Consider the following 13,174-nt stretch of genomic DNA (forward strand, 5'->3'; position numbering starts at 1 on the left):
TTAATTTTTATTAGAAAAAACTCTATCCACTCTAAAAGCTTGAATCCTTTATAGAATAATAAAACACGTCAAAACACAAGTCACATTAAATTTTCAGGTCATTTGGATGAATAGGACAAAGGATCTGGCCAAAAAACTTGCCTCCTCCCATAGAACTTAACGTTAAATTTGGGTTCCTTCTAACTCCCCCCTGATAGTCGAAGGGTCGCACATTTTGGCCGATTGAATAGACTTCTAAGTTCTATAGCGCGAGCAGCTTGCGTTGTCGAGTGCGTGATCGAGTGGGCCTAGGTCAACAACCTCAAAACGAAATAGGCCACGGTTTGGAGTTCAGGAGCATCCGAATTTGAAATCTAGCTTTAACCTAAATGAAAACCCTTTCCTACCTAAATGTAAGTTTAAAGGGATATAAACAATGAACTAATAGGGAAACAGCATGAAGCGGTTTTTGACCTTCTAGTGACGTCACGCCCGGAAGCCGCGACCTCTGGATTTGTTTTTATTTAATGGCCGCCATGTTGTATGTGAATTATTGGTAAAAAGCACCTTATAAATATAGTGGAAGACATGGCAAATCAACAAATTAATTTCGATAAATCAGATTATTTAGAAACTTTAGCCGAAACAACTAAAAAAAGGTATAGGCCTATAGAAAAAATTTCATTGGTTAATTACGAGGATCCTTACTGTAAAAATACGGTAAATTGGAGCCAAGGCTTAAATGATTACCCGGCCATAACGTCCCAAAAGTTGATAAATCCAAGGTTTTTTTACCTTGATTTCTTATTATTCTTGGAATTCTAAAGAATTTCTCACGACTTTCAGCAACAGCTTTGCTTTTACACTCAAAAACGCAACAGTATAGCACCATCTTTCGAGAGTTCAATGTATTTTTGTAGAGGGCGACACATACAATATGGCGGCCGATTCAAAATTCAAATCGGGCGGTAAAAAATTACAAACCGGTGACGTCACTGAATTGTTCGTGCTGTTTCCCTATTAACATAGAAAATAATTAAGGTGATAATTACGTTCACTTCTCGGCTATCCCGCCGTACGTTGATTCCTATAGAGTGCTGTCAGTTGTGACGTCAGATCCAAGGTTAAACGTCACGAGTCTGCCTTTAGCAATGGGCGGCCATGACAGTTACCGTTTTTTCTTTATGGGAAAACAGCATGGGTGGCGTCACACCGGCGCTTCTGACAGCACTCTATACTGTCAGCCCCTTTTAAATACTTTACTGCCAACAGCCTTAACAACTACTTTGTCAAAACGCTAACAAAAAGGAAAAATGGGCTAGTTTGGTGACAGAAATCAGTTCAAACCTGCTTGATAGTACATGAAAATCATTTTGTCTTTGTTTTTTATTAAAAAAAATTAAAGTTCCCGCCAATAAAATTAAATGACCAAGATTGCTTATTTCTAGCCCCTTCGCGTTTCTAGTCTTGGCCTTGTTTTCCAGACTGACGACTGCTGGGCCTGGCGCAGAACCATGCGAAGAAGGTGAAGCCAAGCATTGAGCGTATCGTATGTGAAGTTAGGCCTAAGTATAAGTTGTCAAAATCTTTAAAAAGATTATAATTTCTTGTAAAAAATCTCAAATTGGCCGATATGAAATGTAATCAGAATTCCTGGGCTTAATTGATCCGCATGTTTATTCAAAATGAACAATACTGTTGGAGTACCCAAAAAGGGCCTTGTTTGTCGATATTTTCTAAACACTGGAGCGTGTTTTTTTGGTGATGAGTGTCAATTTTTGCATAGTACAACATGCAATGATATAGATGTTCTTCCTAGGCAAGAAAGATCGGGTGAGAAACTATTCAATTTGCATATATATTAAGAAACAAGCGTCCTTCATCATCAATGATGGCCTATACTGTGTGGCTTACCATCAAACAAAGCAACCTGACAGGGTTCATACTTAACCTGTTTAAGTCAGAGATTTGTTTAATGGGGATAAGTCATGGATTTAAAAATACCATGGAAAATTACATTTATATTGCGTACTACTTCTAAAGAATTTATTGTAATTCTAGATAGGCTTTTTTTCCTATATACTTGTGTAGTGGTTTCTCATAATTAACATAAGAAATAAAGATACGAATTACAACCCGAGTTCAAATTACTAGATTCAGAAAGCCCATGCATGGATGCCCATTTGTATCGGCCATTTGCTTCTACTGGATTACCACCAGAATCTAAACTCCAATCATACATCAATGTGAGAGTCCAAAACAGATTAATGCCGATATTATTAGAGTTGTACTTTTTTCTTAATTACTTAGATATTCTTTCTTGTAGGCATCTAAGACTGCCAATGATAAGCAATTGAAAAGCTGTATATCGCCATCAGATGGTGATGTTGTCTCATCAATGTCAACATTAAGCGTAGAAAGCAATAGAAAAGTACTAATTTTTTGTTATTATTAAGTCTAGGGGTGCATGTTGGGTTTTCTTGTACAAACTTGTCTGCGAGGTTAAGAATTACTCGCCTCAGAACTAGGCAAAACGTGAAATGAAAAACTTACAGATTATATTAAAAAAAAAGATTTAATAAATTCTGATAGTAGGGGTTTATTTATTTCTTCTCCACTTTTTTGCCGCTAACAGAAGCTTTTCAGTGATGTGGCTTCTCTTGGCCAAAGTATAACTTTCAATGGTCTAGATGATGTAAGGAAAATTTTCATTTGAGGCTTCTTCTTGTTCCCTTAGTTTTAGTATAAATTGAAACCTGATTTGAACTTTAGCGCGTTTATATCGTGTAAAGACGCGTTTTAACTTATTTAAAATAAACTGAAAGTACCCGGTACATTTTCAGACTCCAGTTAGTGGTGTTGCTGGAGTTGATTTCATGCAAATGACGGTGAATTCCAACAGACTAACGCACAGCATGAGTAGCCCTTCATTTACCCAATTTAATTCATCATTAAATTGCGCTGGTAGCACTCCTTTTGGAAGATTTGGAGCTGCAGGTACACGCTCGTGTTAAAAGAGGTATAACCTTCAGTCCTTCTAACCTCAATCTCTCTCTCTTAAAGATCACAATCCAGCATTTGGTCAAATGGCCCTTTTCGCCAGTCCAATATCGTCTCCTGAAAATTCTCCTATAAGTAACAGAAGGAATGTTTCTCCTCTGAATTCATCTTTCCATTGTCCAAAGCCGGGTTCATCAGGGATGGCGTCAGCTTCGTCAAGTTCCAAAGGAAATGAACCTTATGGGGTATCATTTGGTTCTATGGTTCAAGTGAGTACCGGGAAATTGTAGATGTACCAGCTGGGAATGCTTCCACTCATCAGAGACTAGTGTTACGCGCAATATCGCGTACTTTTTATTTATATAATAATAATTAATTCATTTATCTTGTATTGTCTCAGCACTGATTGAATAAGAAGTTTTTATTAAAGCAGGATTAATTGTTGGGTCTATGGGATAATTAGCATTCCTACGGTATGTTTGTGATTTCCTGTAAGTACTATTATCCTATAACACAAAGGACGCGAGGCAAATTAGTTTTCTCATATTTTTAATGTGTTACGGTTGAAATATATCCAAAATTTGTCAGTGTATACTGGTTTTTGGCCATCAATGTTTGCGGTTTCCATTCAAATATAGTTATCATTATTAGGCCATCACGCTGTTAAAATTAATGTTAACCATAAATACATTCGCGAGGGGCATAGGTGGCGCACTAGGGTGGAAGGATATGGTGGTGCCATCTATGACTCTCTTCAGGCGTATTAAAGAATTATTTCATGTAACATAACATTACACCTTAAAAGAAGGTCCTTATATAAAAGGAAATATAAAAGGAAAAATAATGTATAAAAAATTAAAACATCCGTTATTACAAAATAATTAGCATTTAATTAGTCTTAAAAACAAGGACTATTGCGCCGCCATTGCTTTAGTGGCGTCTGCTAGCCAGAACCTCTTACCCCTACGGGATTGGTTGAATTCTCACAGACTGTGATAGGTAAGGATAAGGTGGGTTCTGGCTAGCAGACGCCACTAAAGAAATGGCGGCGCAATAGTCCTTGTTTTTAAGACTAATTAAATGCTAATTATTTTGTAGTAAGAGATCATTTATTTATATTTTTCCTTCTATGTATATAGAAAAAGGCCGTTCTTTTAAGGTATAATGTATGTTATGTTATCTGAACTTTTCCTTTAAAGTCTATGTATGAATGACTATACAATTCTATAATTATTTTTAATAACTAAGACATTTGATATACTTTAGGAATCTTTCGCGGGTACCACATACTTTTTCGCATCGGAGGAGAGTAGTACAATTGAAAGAAATTCGCCAATGATATTACCAGACTGCCGAACGTATCCCGGAAACCCATCTCATATTGCGCACATGAAACCAAAAGCCAATGCACCATCATTTTTCTTACCCGATGAGCTAAGAATGGTAACTAATACACTTTTAATTCATTCAAGCGCTACACATCCGTTTCCTTTCATCAATTGTAGGATATCTTGCATAGACTTAGTTTAACAATGGCTCAACCAAATCCCGAACAGTATCCGGGTATCCATCTTTTTACCTTTTATTTATTATTTATTTATTTTTTGTCTAATCGTGATTTTTAAAATATTTTAAAGATTGTCCGACTGAAGTAGACAACTACCAGAATTTGTGCCCTTTAGAACCTCTTAATCCCGGTGGTCCCGCTAAATCTAATACTTTTGGGTTTGTCACTAGCGTATATAAAGCCACTCATGTTAAAACAGGGGTACATTATTGTTTACGAAGGATTCACGGTGAGTTTAAAATTTATCAGAATAACTTGAATTTTAAGTGAATTTTTAAAAAAGGGTTCCGCGACTCCGCGAATCTATTCCCCATTTTGGTAATTGCAAAGTATTTTTTCAGGCTTCCGTCTTAGCAATACTAAATGCATGCAGTCTGTGGAATTGTGGAGGAAAATTCAACATTCAAATTTTGTGCATTTGCAAGAGGTTTTTACGACTAAAGCATTCTCGGATCATTGTGAGATTTCCGGATTTATTTTGAAAGAATCTAGATTGGACGCGCGCTGATGTTCTTTTACGTTTCGCGTCTTAGCCATGATATTTGTTTACGATTATCACGCCGGATCAGATACTCTGATGAATCAGTATTTTAATCACGTTAATATTCCCACCATTAATGGTTACGCTAACTCTTCATTATACGGTCACAATGACAACCAACCTGGCTGCCAAAGTAAAACGAGTGAGAAGTTATCTTAAAGGAACCCCCGGGGGGGGGGGGGTATTTCGTGAAATAATTAACAGAGTGGATATGTTAAGGTTTACGCAATCTTCGACAACACGCTGGCCTTCTTCCAGAGAGTTTAATTTGGGCGTACGTTGTTCAGTTGAGTTCGGCGCTGCGCACGATACACGCTGCTGGATTAGCCTGCCGAGCCCTTGACCCGTCTAAAATTTTGATTACTGGAAAATCTAGGTATTTAAGTAAAAAAAAAAATCTTATGGTAGGTGAATATTTAAGAAAGATGAGCTCTCTATTGCCTAGTTTCGTCGTTCAAACTGTTTTGTTTCTAGATCCTAAATTATATTGTAGTGGAAATTAAATTAAATTAAGATTTTTGGCAAAAATTTCCAAAATTCTTTTCAGACTAAGGCTCAATTGTTGCGGAATATTTGATGTTTTATCTTTCGACGCGAACCAACAGAACAAGACTTTGACTGCCCATTTCCAGGTATTTATACTACACTTTGAAGTTTATCTATTTTTGGTATCATTTTTGTTAGTTCATGTAGTTCATTTAACGTAACATTATCAGTGGTGTGCGAGTCCCGTTTTTTCGTTTTTGAGCCGAGTCCGAGTATCAAAACTAATTTCTTATCGAGTATCGAGCCGAGTCTCAAAAATACTTTCGAGTATCGAGTATTTAGATAGCTCAAATTTTGGTTCTTTCGAGTAATTATCGAGTCTCAAATATTGACTTGTCGAGTAGCAATTTTGTAAATTTCTTGAAAATAACGAAGATGTTCAATTATCTAACATCTAACTAGTTCAAAAAGATTGTTAGTGATCAATTAAACATTGAACAACAATTGATTTTCAAAATAAATGCTCATGAACTCATCGTCTGCTATCGGACTCGAGTATTTGTCGAGTATTTAAGATGTTAAAAAGCTACTCGAATCTGTCTCGAGTATCTCAATGTGTTGTTATCGAGTATCGAGTCGAGTACTCGGCTCGATACTCGAACCGAGTACTCGAACTTAACGAGTACTCGCACACCCCTGAACATTATACCTTAAAGCATAGAACGGCTTCAGTGGATCCCCTACAAGTGGACTTTCCTCCTGAACTCCAAAACTGGAGTTCGTAAGGAAAGTCAACTTGTAGGGGATCCGCTGGAGCCGCGCTATGCTTTAAAAGAATTGCCTTTTTCTAAAAATAAAAGGAAAATATTAGAAAGTGAAAATAAAATATCTCTTATTACAAAATGATTAGCATTTAATTAGTTTTAAAAACGAGCACTATTGCGCGATCCGTCATAGGTTTAGTAGGCAATATAATATTTTTTTTTTTTAATGTTTGTAGCAAGAAGACTTGTTAGCATTTGGTAAAGTAGTTTTAGCGCTCGCTTGCAATTCTTTGGCGTCAGTTCAAAGAGAAAATCTTCAAGCTTCTCTCGAACTTGTGGCTCGTTCTTATTCCGCCGATTTGAGGAACCTCATTTTGTAAGTAAAAACGATTTAAATATGACGAGCGACGACAAAATTAAGACTTTTTGAGAGATAATTTGTTTAGAAGAATAATTCTATTATTTAGGTACCTGCTTTCGAATCAAACTAGAAACAGAAATATTAACGATATCATGCCCATGATAGGTGCTAGATTTTACACGCAATTAGACGCGGCCCAGTTAAGAAGCGACGTCATTGAAAATGAGCTTGCCAAAGTAAGAAATTCATTCGAAGAAGCTTCTATATCAGTGGTTTGCGAGTCCCGTTTTTTCGGTTTCGAACCGAGTCCGAGTATCAAAACTAATTTCTTATCGAGTATCGAGTATCGAGCCGAGTCTCAAAAATACTTTCGAGTATCGAGTATTTAGATTGGTCAAATTTTGGTTCTTTCGAGTAATTATCGAGTCTCAAATATTGACTTGTCGAGTAGCAATTTTGTAAATTTCTTCAAAATAACGAAGATTTTCAATTATCTAATATCGAACTAGTTCAAAAAGATTGTTAGTGATCAATTAAACATTGAACAGGTGATTTTCAAAATAAATGCTCATGAGCTAATCGTCTGCTATAGTTGTAAGCCTCGGATTCTAGTATTTGTAGAGTATTTAAGATGTTAAAAAGCTACTCGAATCTTTCTCGAGTATCTCAAAGTGTTGTTATTGAGTATCGAGTCGAGTACTCGGCTCGATACTCGAAACGAGTACTCGAACTTAACGAGTACTCGCACACCCCTGTTCTATATAGTGTTATTTATAACACTTTCGTTATAATGAAACTTTAGGAAGTAGAAAATGGTCGACTTTTTCGGCTTATGGTAAAACTTGGTTGCATTAATGAAAGGCCAGAGTAAGTGGTGACGTTTGTCGTATTAGCGCGTGATAATGAATATCCCAACAGGAAGGACCCTTTAAAATGTAATTGCAGGTTTAATTTGGATCCAACTTGGTCCGAAACGGGGGATAGGTACCTCTTGAAACTCTTTCGTGACTATTTATTTCATCAAGTAACCGAAGATGGAAGGCCATGGATTGACATGGCTCACGTGGTTCAGTGCTTTAATAAGGTACTTAATTCTCTTTTTAAATTAATTAATACAACGATTCCTTCCCAGCAATCTTTTCATTAGCTGAGAAAAAACAACTATTCTATTCTTACTTCTTAGCTGGATGCTGGAGTTCCAGAAAAGATTTGTTTAATGTCAAGGGACGAGCAGAATGTCTTAGTCGTAAGCTATGCCGAGTTAAAACAGTATTTTGAGTCCTCGTTTGAGGAAATACTCGCGGCGGCTTCAGCCCAGCCAAAATCCCAACCTTCTTAGCAAAGAATTACATCTTATAGTAAGTATGAATTATTTATTTTAATTTAGCTTGGCTTAGAATTTGTTGACTTAAACAGGAGTAATTAGTTACTAATTATCGCATTCTTTCTATGTTTTATCAATGATTTCAGGGAACAATTTTAGATATCTCTTAAAAACCTAAAATGAATGAGACGTCTATTTAAAAAATAAATTGTTTCAGGCGCTAATCTATTGGGGGGGGAGAATCAGTTAACGCGCACTTTTACGCTGAAATGAGTACTATATTCTAATATTTTTAGCTTGTAAATATGAGAAATATATTTTTTATTATTTTGGGAGGATTTTAAAACAGTATAGTCTGGAAAATTGATTGAGGAATTTGAATCTGTTAGATTAAAATCACTAAGAGAGATAGAGATAGAGAGAGAGGCAAAATGGGTACGTTAAAATTCCTCTCGAGTTTCCTGTGAAAACTTACTCTACGCGTTATTTTCACAATATCTCTGGTCATCGGACGGAACATATATATAGAAATATATGATTTTATTTATCAGTTTTATTCTTTGTACTTAAGAGAGTGTAAATGATGGATAACTTGAATGGAAAATTATTTTTATCGGTATATACTCTTTGATTTGATTTCCCCGTCATCAGAGTTACGTTACCAGAATCATGAGGAATATTGGTTAGAAAATGTACACTTTGCCCAGATGTTTTATATATTTATATATCGAAATATATGAATTAGCATTTGAATCATGGTACACGTAAAGAGCTGTAGGTGAGAAAACATTATTCAAGCCATGCGCAATTTGTTACCATCATTTGATACACGAATATTCCACCAAGAAAAAAAATTATTATAACGCGTACTTCTTTACTCCTATGATTTTTCAATTTCGTAATGAACAAAAAAAAGGCTTGTTTTATGATCTAGGGAACGAGATTACCCCTGAACAGACTATTATTATTATTATTATTATTACTAGTCTTTATACTTTGATATACAACATCTGGACAAAGTGGTGATTTTTTTTTTCCCATGGTCCTCATAACACGTAACGTTTATTACCGGTATTTGACATTTTTTTTGTAGTAGTACAATTATTTTCCCAAAATTGCTGGGAATTATTATTATTATTATTATTTTTTTTTAATTACAGTTAAGGGTATATAATGGTAAAAGGTTTAATGAATGGTCAAATTGGTCAGTGGTGTATGAAGTAGGTAACAACAAAAATCACTAAGCAATGTAGGATTTTTATTTTCATGTTTAATTCTTTCCACTATGTTAAAAATTTCAGCAGCTTATATTAAAATTCCCATATTAGTTCAATACTTGGTTCAATACACTGTGCCTCGTAGAAAATAACCCTTTATAACCACTAGCGCGGATAATGCCCAGTGCTCTTATTTTTAGGCATTTTAGTTAAATTTTACCGTTGATTTTTAGTAAATTTGCTTAAAGGGACTGTAAAGAAGGCATCGGCGGGTGGGTAAAAATTATTTGAAATACGTCAGAGGCACCACGTGACCAAGGAGAGGCGTGCGTGGTTCAAAGAAGCTTAGTTCGTTTTATTTCGAAAACCACCACTTCATGGAATTGGCGCTGCAATCTCGCGAAAAACAAGGACTAGATGTTAACTAGTTCCACTCCATGAGGAGTCTTTGTATCTTGGCATCACGTGATGTCTGTGACGTATTTCAAATAATTTTTACCCACCCGCCGATGACTTCTTTGCAGTCCCTTTAAGTTGCTGAAATATTTATACAATCCTGTTTAAACTTTTAAGTCTGTGGCCTTAATTTCATTTTTTTTTGTGATATAGTATTTTAAAATAACAGTTCGTGGCTTGTATTATATTCTTTTGAGATTATTACGTGAAATAATGCGAGTTGTACAAAAGTTATTTAGACTTAACCCGGAGAAACAAAAAGAAAAAAAAAACCAATTGGCCCTACTTATTTCAATCTAGTATTAATTACTATTTTGAAACCCTTTAATTAAGTACGTGTATCTTATTCGTGTAATTAAATTAGCGATAAGACTCAGCTAATGCTCAACAAAATGACCCTGACTCATTTTAAGTACGCACAGTTTAAAAAAGAAGCAAAGGAATGGTTTGCAATATTGCGGATAAGAAAATCTTTAAGTAATTGCGGTGATAGAATTTTATTTACAAATGAATTTTTTCTTTCTATCTTTAGTTTTAATTAATTAATTTGATTTTAAAGGGAATATAAAGCGCGCGAAGCTTCAAATATTTGTTAACACGTCTTTTTGGAGCTAGTTTGTCGCGTTGGTTTTGCGTAGAGGGTTTCAGGGTACACTCTAAAACCGTTACACTTCTTAGAAATAAAAAAATCTGAGAATTTCGTGGAGGTCAATGAAGAAATACAGTGTAATATTTATAGGAAGTAATTTCTAATTTTTTCTCTGTACCGACCTATATAACGAGTCAATAATTATCAGTGAAAATAGCGGTTGAAAATTAGTAATTATTATAAATAAGACACTGTTTTGCTAAAGTGGCCTGCTTGGTTGACGAAATTCTTTAGGTATATATCTAACATTCGGTCAGGGATCGATGTAATTTTAGAAGCGGGGAATAGAGAACGGTTCAGTCCTACTCGAAGCCCAGTATAGAACCCCTCCCTACAACACGTAACGAAAACTTTGAATTATCTTATTCGCTCACTTAAACTACGTTTTGATGACGTTGCTGACGGGAAAAATACGTAGTTCCTTTTTTGCTCTGTCGCTATGGCCCGGCTATTCTTTCATACTCCGCCTCCCCCCTCCCGGTCCCGGGGAAGGAGGTCGTAGGCTTCGACGCGCGCCCAATATACCCCGTTCTCTATTCCTACTTCTAAAATTACACGAATGCCTGATCCGGTATATACTGTATACCGAATATTAAATTTCGAAAAACGAAGAACTCTTAAAGGAGAAGACGAATCTCCAATGGGCCCTATATATAATTTTAATTAAAAGTGGGGTTAAAAAAATTGATTTTTTTTTTAATCGAGGTTTCTACTAATTTGTAAGACCTACCTGCATAGTGAAATATTCCAAAAAAAAAAAAGTTTGATTTTTAATTGATTAAAAATAACATTATTTTAATCTTCACCCTCCCTTTAAAAACTCCTAGAAAAAAATATATGAATATACTGGTTGGGTCAATATATCGGACAAATGGTTATTTTGACCTTTGTATCTCGAAAATTATAAGGTTTACTTATATTTGTACATACTATGAAAATAAGCAATTTTGTAAAAAAGTTGTCAAATAAAATTATTTTGTCTAAAGGTAATTGAATCTTGTGGTTATTATATATATTATTTAATTAGTAGTAGAGTAGTATAATTTGAAACATAAACTTATGATAAAACTAATTTATTGAAATACTCTATTACCAAAAGTAATATAAGAAACCTCCATACTTCCGCTCGAGCTTAACATTACGAGGTCAATAATGTTTTGGAATTAGTTAAACCCAAGGTTTCGCGACCAAGGGGGTACACTTTTTACAACCTAACTTTATAGCACTATCAAAGGCTGAAAATGTATAGTACCTCATTTCTCGTAGTGTATAGGTTTCAAATTTTTTTATTATTCTCATTATTAATCTTTTTAATAAAATCTAATGTATCAATGGATTATATTTCAAAATGAAAACTTGGCATTAATATTTATAAAATATTATTTGATATAATTATTTCTATTTATAAGCTTACTAAATATAGTTATGGCTATGTTATAGAAACTTGATTGGTACCGTCTGAATATAAGCAGAAGTATATACAACTTTTTTTTCGAGAAAAGTGTACGGGGTAATTGTTACATGATTCCAAAATATTGTCGCTTACAATTGGATAATTCCGCAATAATTTGACGCCTTTTCCAAAATATCTTCGCTTTCATTTAGTTACTTCCCCAGTAATATGGCACATTTTCCAAAATATTGTTGCTGTCAATAATTACGCGCCTGGGTTAGGTTTTCTTCGTCTGGGCTAGAATAAGCAAGGTTAGGTCCAATTATTTAAAGTCAGGTAAAAATATGAACTTTATAAATAAAAGCCTTTAACCAAAGTTATAATGAATGATTACCACATTTTTGAAAAGTATTTTAATTACAAATTTTTATTAAATCCGAATGTATCAAATGGAATATATTTCGAAAATATTTCATTAATATTTATAAGTCTGCCTGATAAATTTATTTTTACTTGTAAGCTTACTAATTATAGTTAGTGCGCAATTTATCAATTTTCCCGATACCTATTTATATTATCAGAAGTATATAATACTTCTCTTCGAGAGAAGTGTACCACAAACCGGGGTAAGTGTAACGTCATTCTTTCCAACATCAGAGCATTTGGAGCAAGGTTACTAAACCAAATCACATACGCGATAAATAGTTCCCTCATCATTACTCTATTACGCTTAATTATTTGCCAAGGCACGCTTGTGAATTTTTGTCCCATGTCAAGATGAGGTTTGTGGGTTGATTGCTGAGGATTTATTACCAAACAGTTATAGAATTGACCCCACGGTGCGATGCCCATCTATAGTTTGATGAGCAGGAAAGCAAACAAAAAGGGTGAGCCTGGGAAGAATCATGTTACATAACTAAAGTATTAAGAGGATACAGAGTGTCATCCTTCTTCTATTATCCCCTTCTGATATTATATGTTTATTATCCAAGATATATCCTGGATGATTTTTACTAAGGTAGCAAAAGAGATGTTAACTCCTGCTAAATCTTCATTCTCTTTATCAGGTTCATGATAGAGTCCTTCATACATAAATATATGCGTGTAATTTTATTGTTATGATAAACAAAAAGTTACATTCTTTCATTTAATAAAAATAAAATATTTTACCTTCATTTTTGATACGCCTGCTCTGCAATTATAACTTACACGTACGTTACCTATCGCGCCACCTCTTTCGTTGCGCAGTCATGATTATAAATTGAACTTCAATGTACCATCACAAGAGGACAGATTTCTACATAATCGTAATTCAACCGCAGTCCGTGGTGGTGCGTGCAGAGACGCTACCTAAAGCGTCACGTCGTATCTTCTATCTCTAACGTTATAAATTGAGCTTCAATAAAAAACCGAAATGAACTGTATAAAATCGGTTTC

General features: G+C 34.8%; 1 protein-coding gene across 5 annotated transcripts; it reads left to right on the forward strand.

Annotated features, from left to right (window-relative positions):
• Positions 1-138: 138 nt before the first annotated feature.
• On the forward strand, positions 139-11,334 carry PAN3 (Poly(A) specific ribonuclease subunit PAN3). Of its 5 annotated transcripts, none has more exons than XM_089852836.1 (19): positions 139-392; positions 1,464-1,812; positions 2,134-2,225; positions 2,306-2,410; positions 2,823-2,976; positions 3,043-3,248; positions 4,246-4,422; positions 4,485-4,542; positions 4,617-4,775; positions 4,888-5,004; positions 5,080-5,229; positions 5,307-5,463; positions 5,635-5,719; positions 6,574-6,713; positions 6,805-6,934; positions 7,501-7,565; positions 7,644-7,782; positions 7,882-8,056; positions 8,169-11,334. In XM_089852836.1, the coding sequence occupies exons 2-18, from the start codon at positions 1,665-1,667 to the stop codon at positions 8,035-8,037; spliced, it is 2,238 nt and encodes a 745-aa protein (XP_089708962.1). In that variant the 5' UTR covers positions 139-392; positions 1,464-1,664; the 3' UTR covers positions 8,038-8,056; positions 8,169-11,334. The 5 variants fall into 5 exon arrangements, with proteins under 5 accessions (XP_089708962.1, XP_089708964.1, XP_089708963.1 ...); XM_089852837.1 differs by lacking the exon at positions 139-392 and having other exon boundaries at positions 1,055-1,528; positions 1,628-1,812; XM_089852838.1 differs by lacking the exon at positions 139-392 and having other exon boundaries at positions 1,054-1,812; positions 5,080-5,220.
• Positions 11,335-13,174: the final 1,840 nt, after the last annotated feature.

Source organism: Phalangium opilio, unplaced genomic scaffold (genome assembly GCF_054372755.1).
Source record: "Phalangium opilio isolate 3A_F unplaced genomic scaffold, DU_Popi_V2 ptg000113l_1, whole genome shotgun sequence".
NCBI lineage: Eukaryota > Metazoa > Arthropoda > Arachnida > Opiliones > Phalangiidae > Phalangium > Phalangium opilio.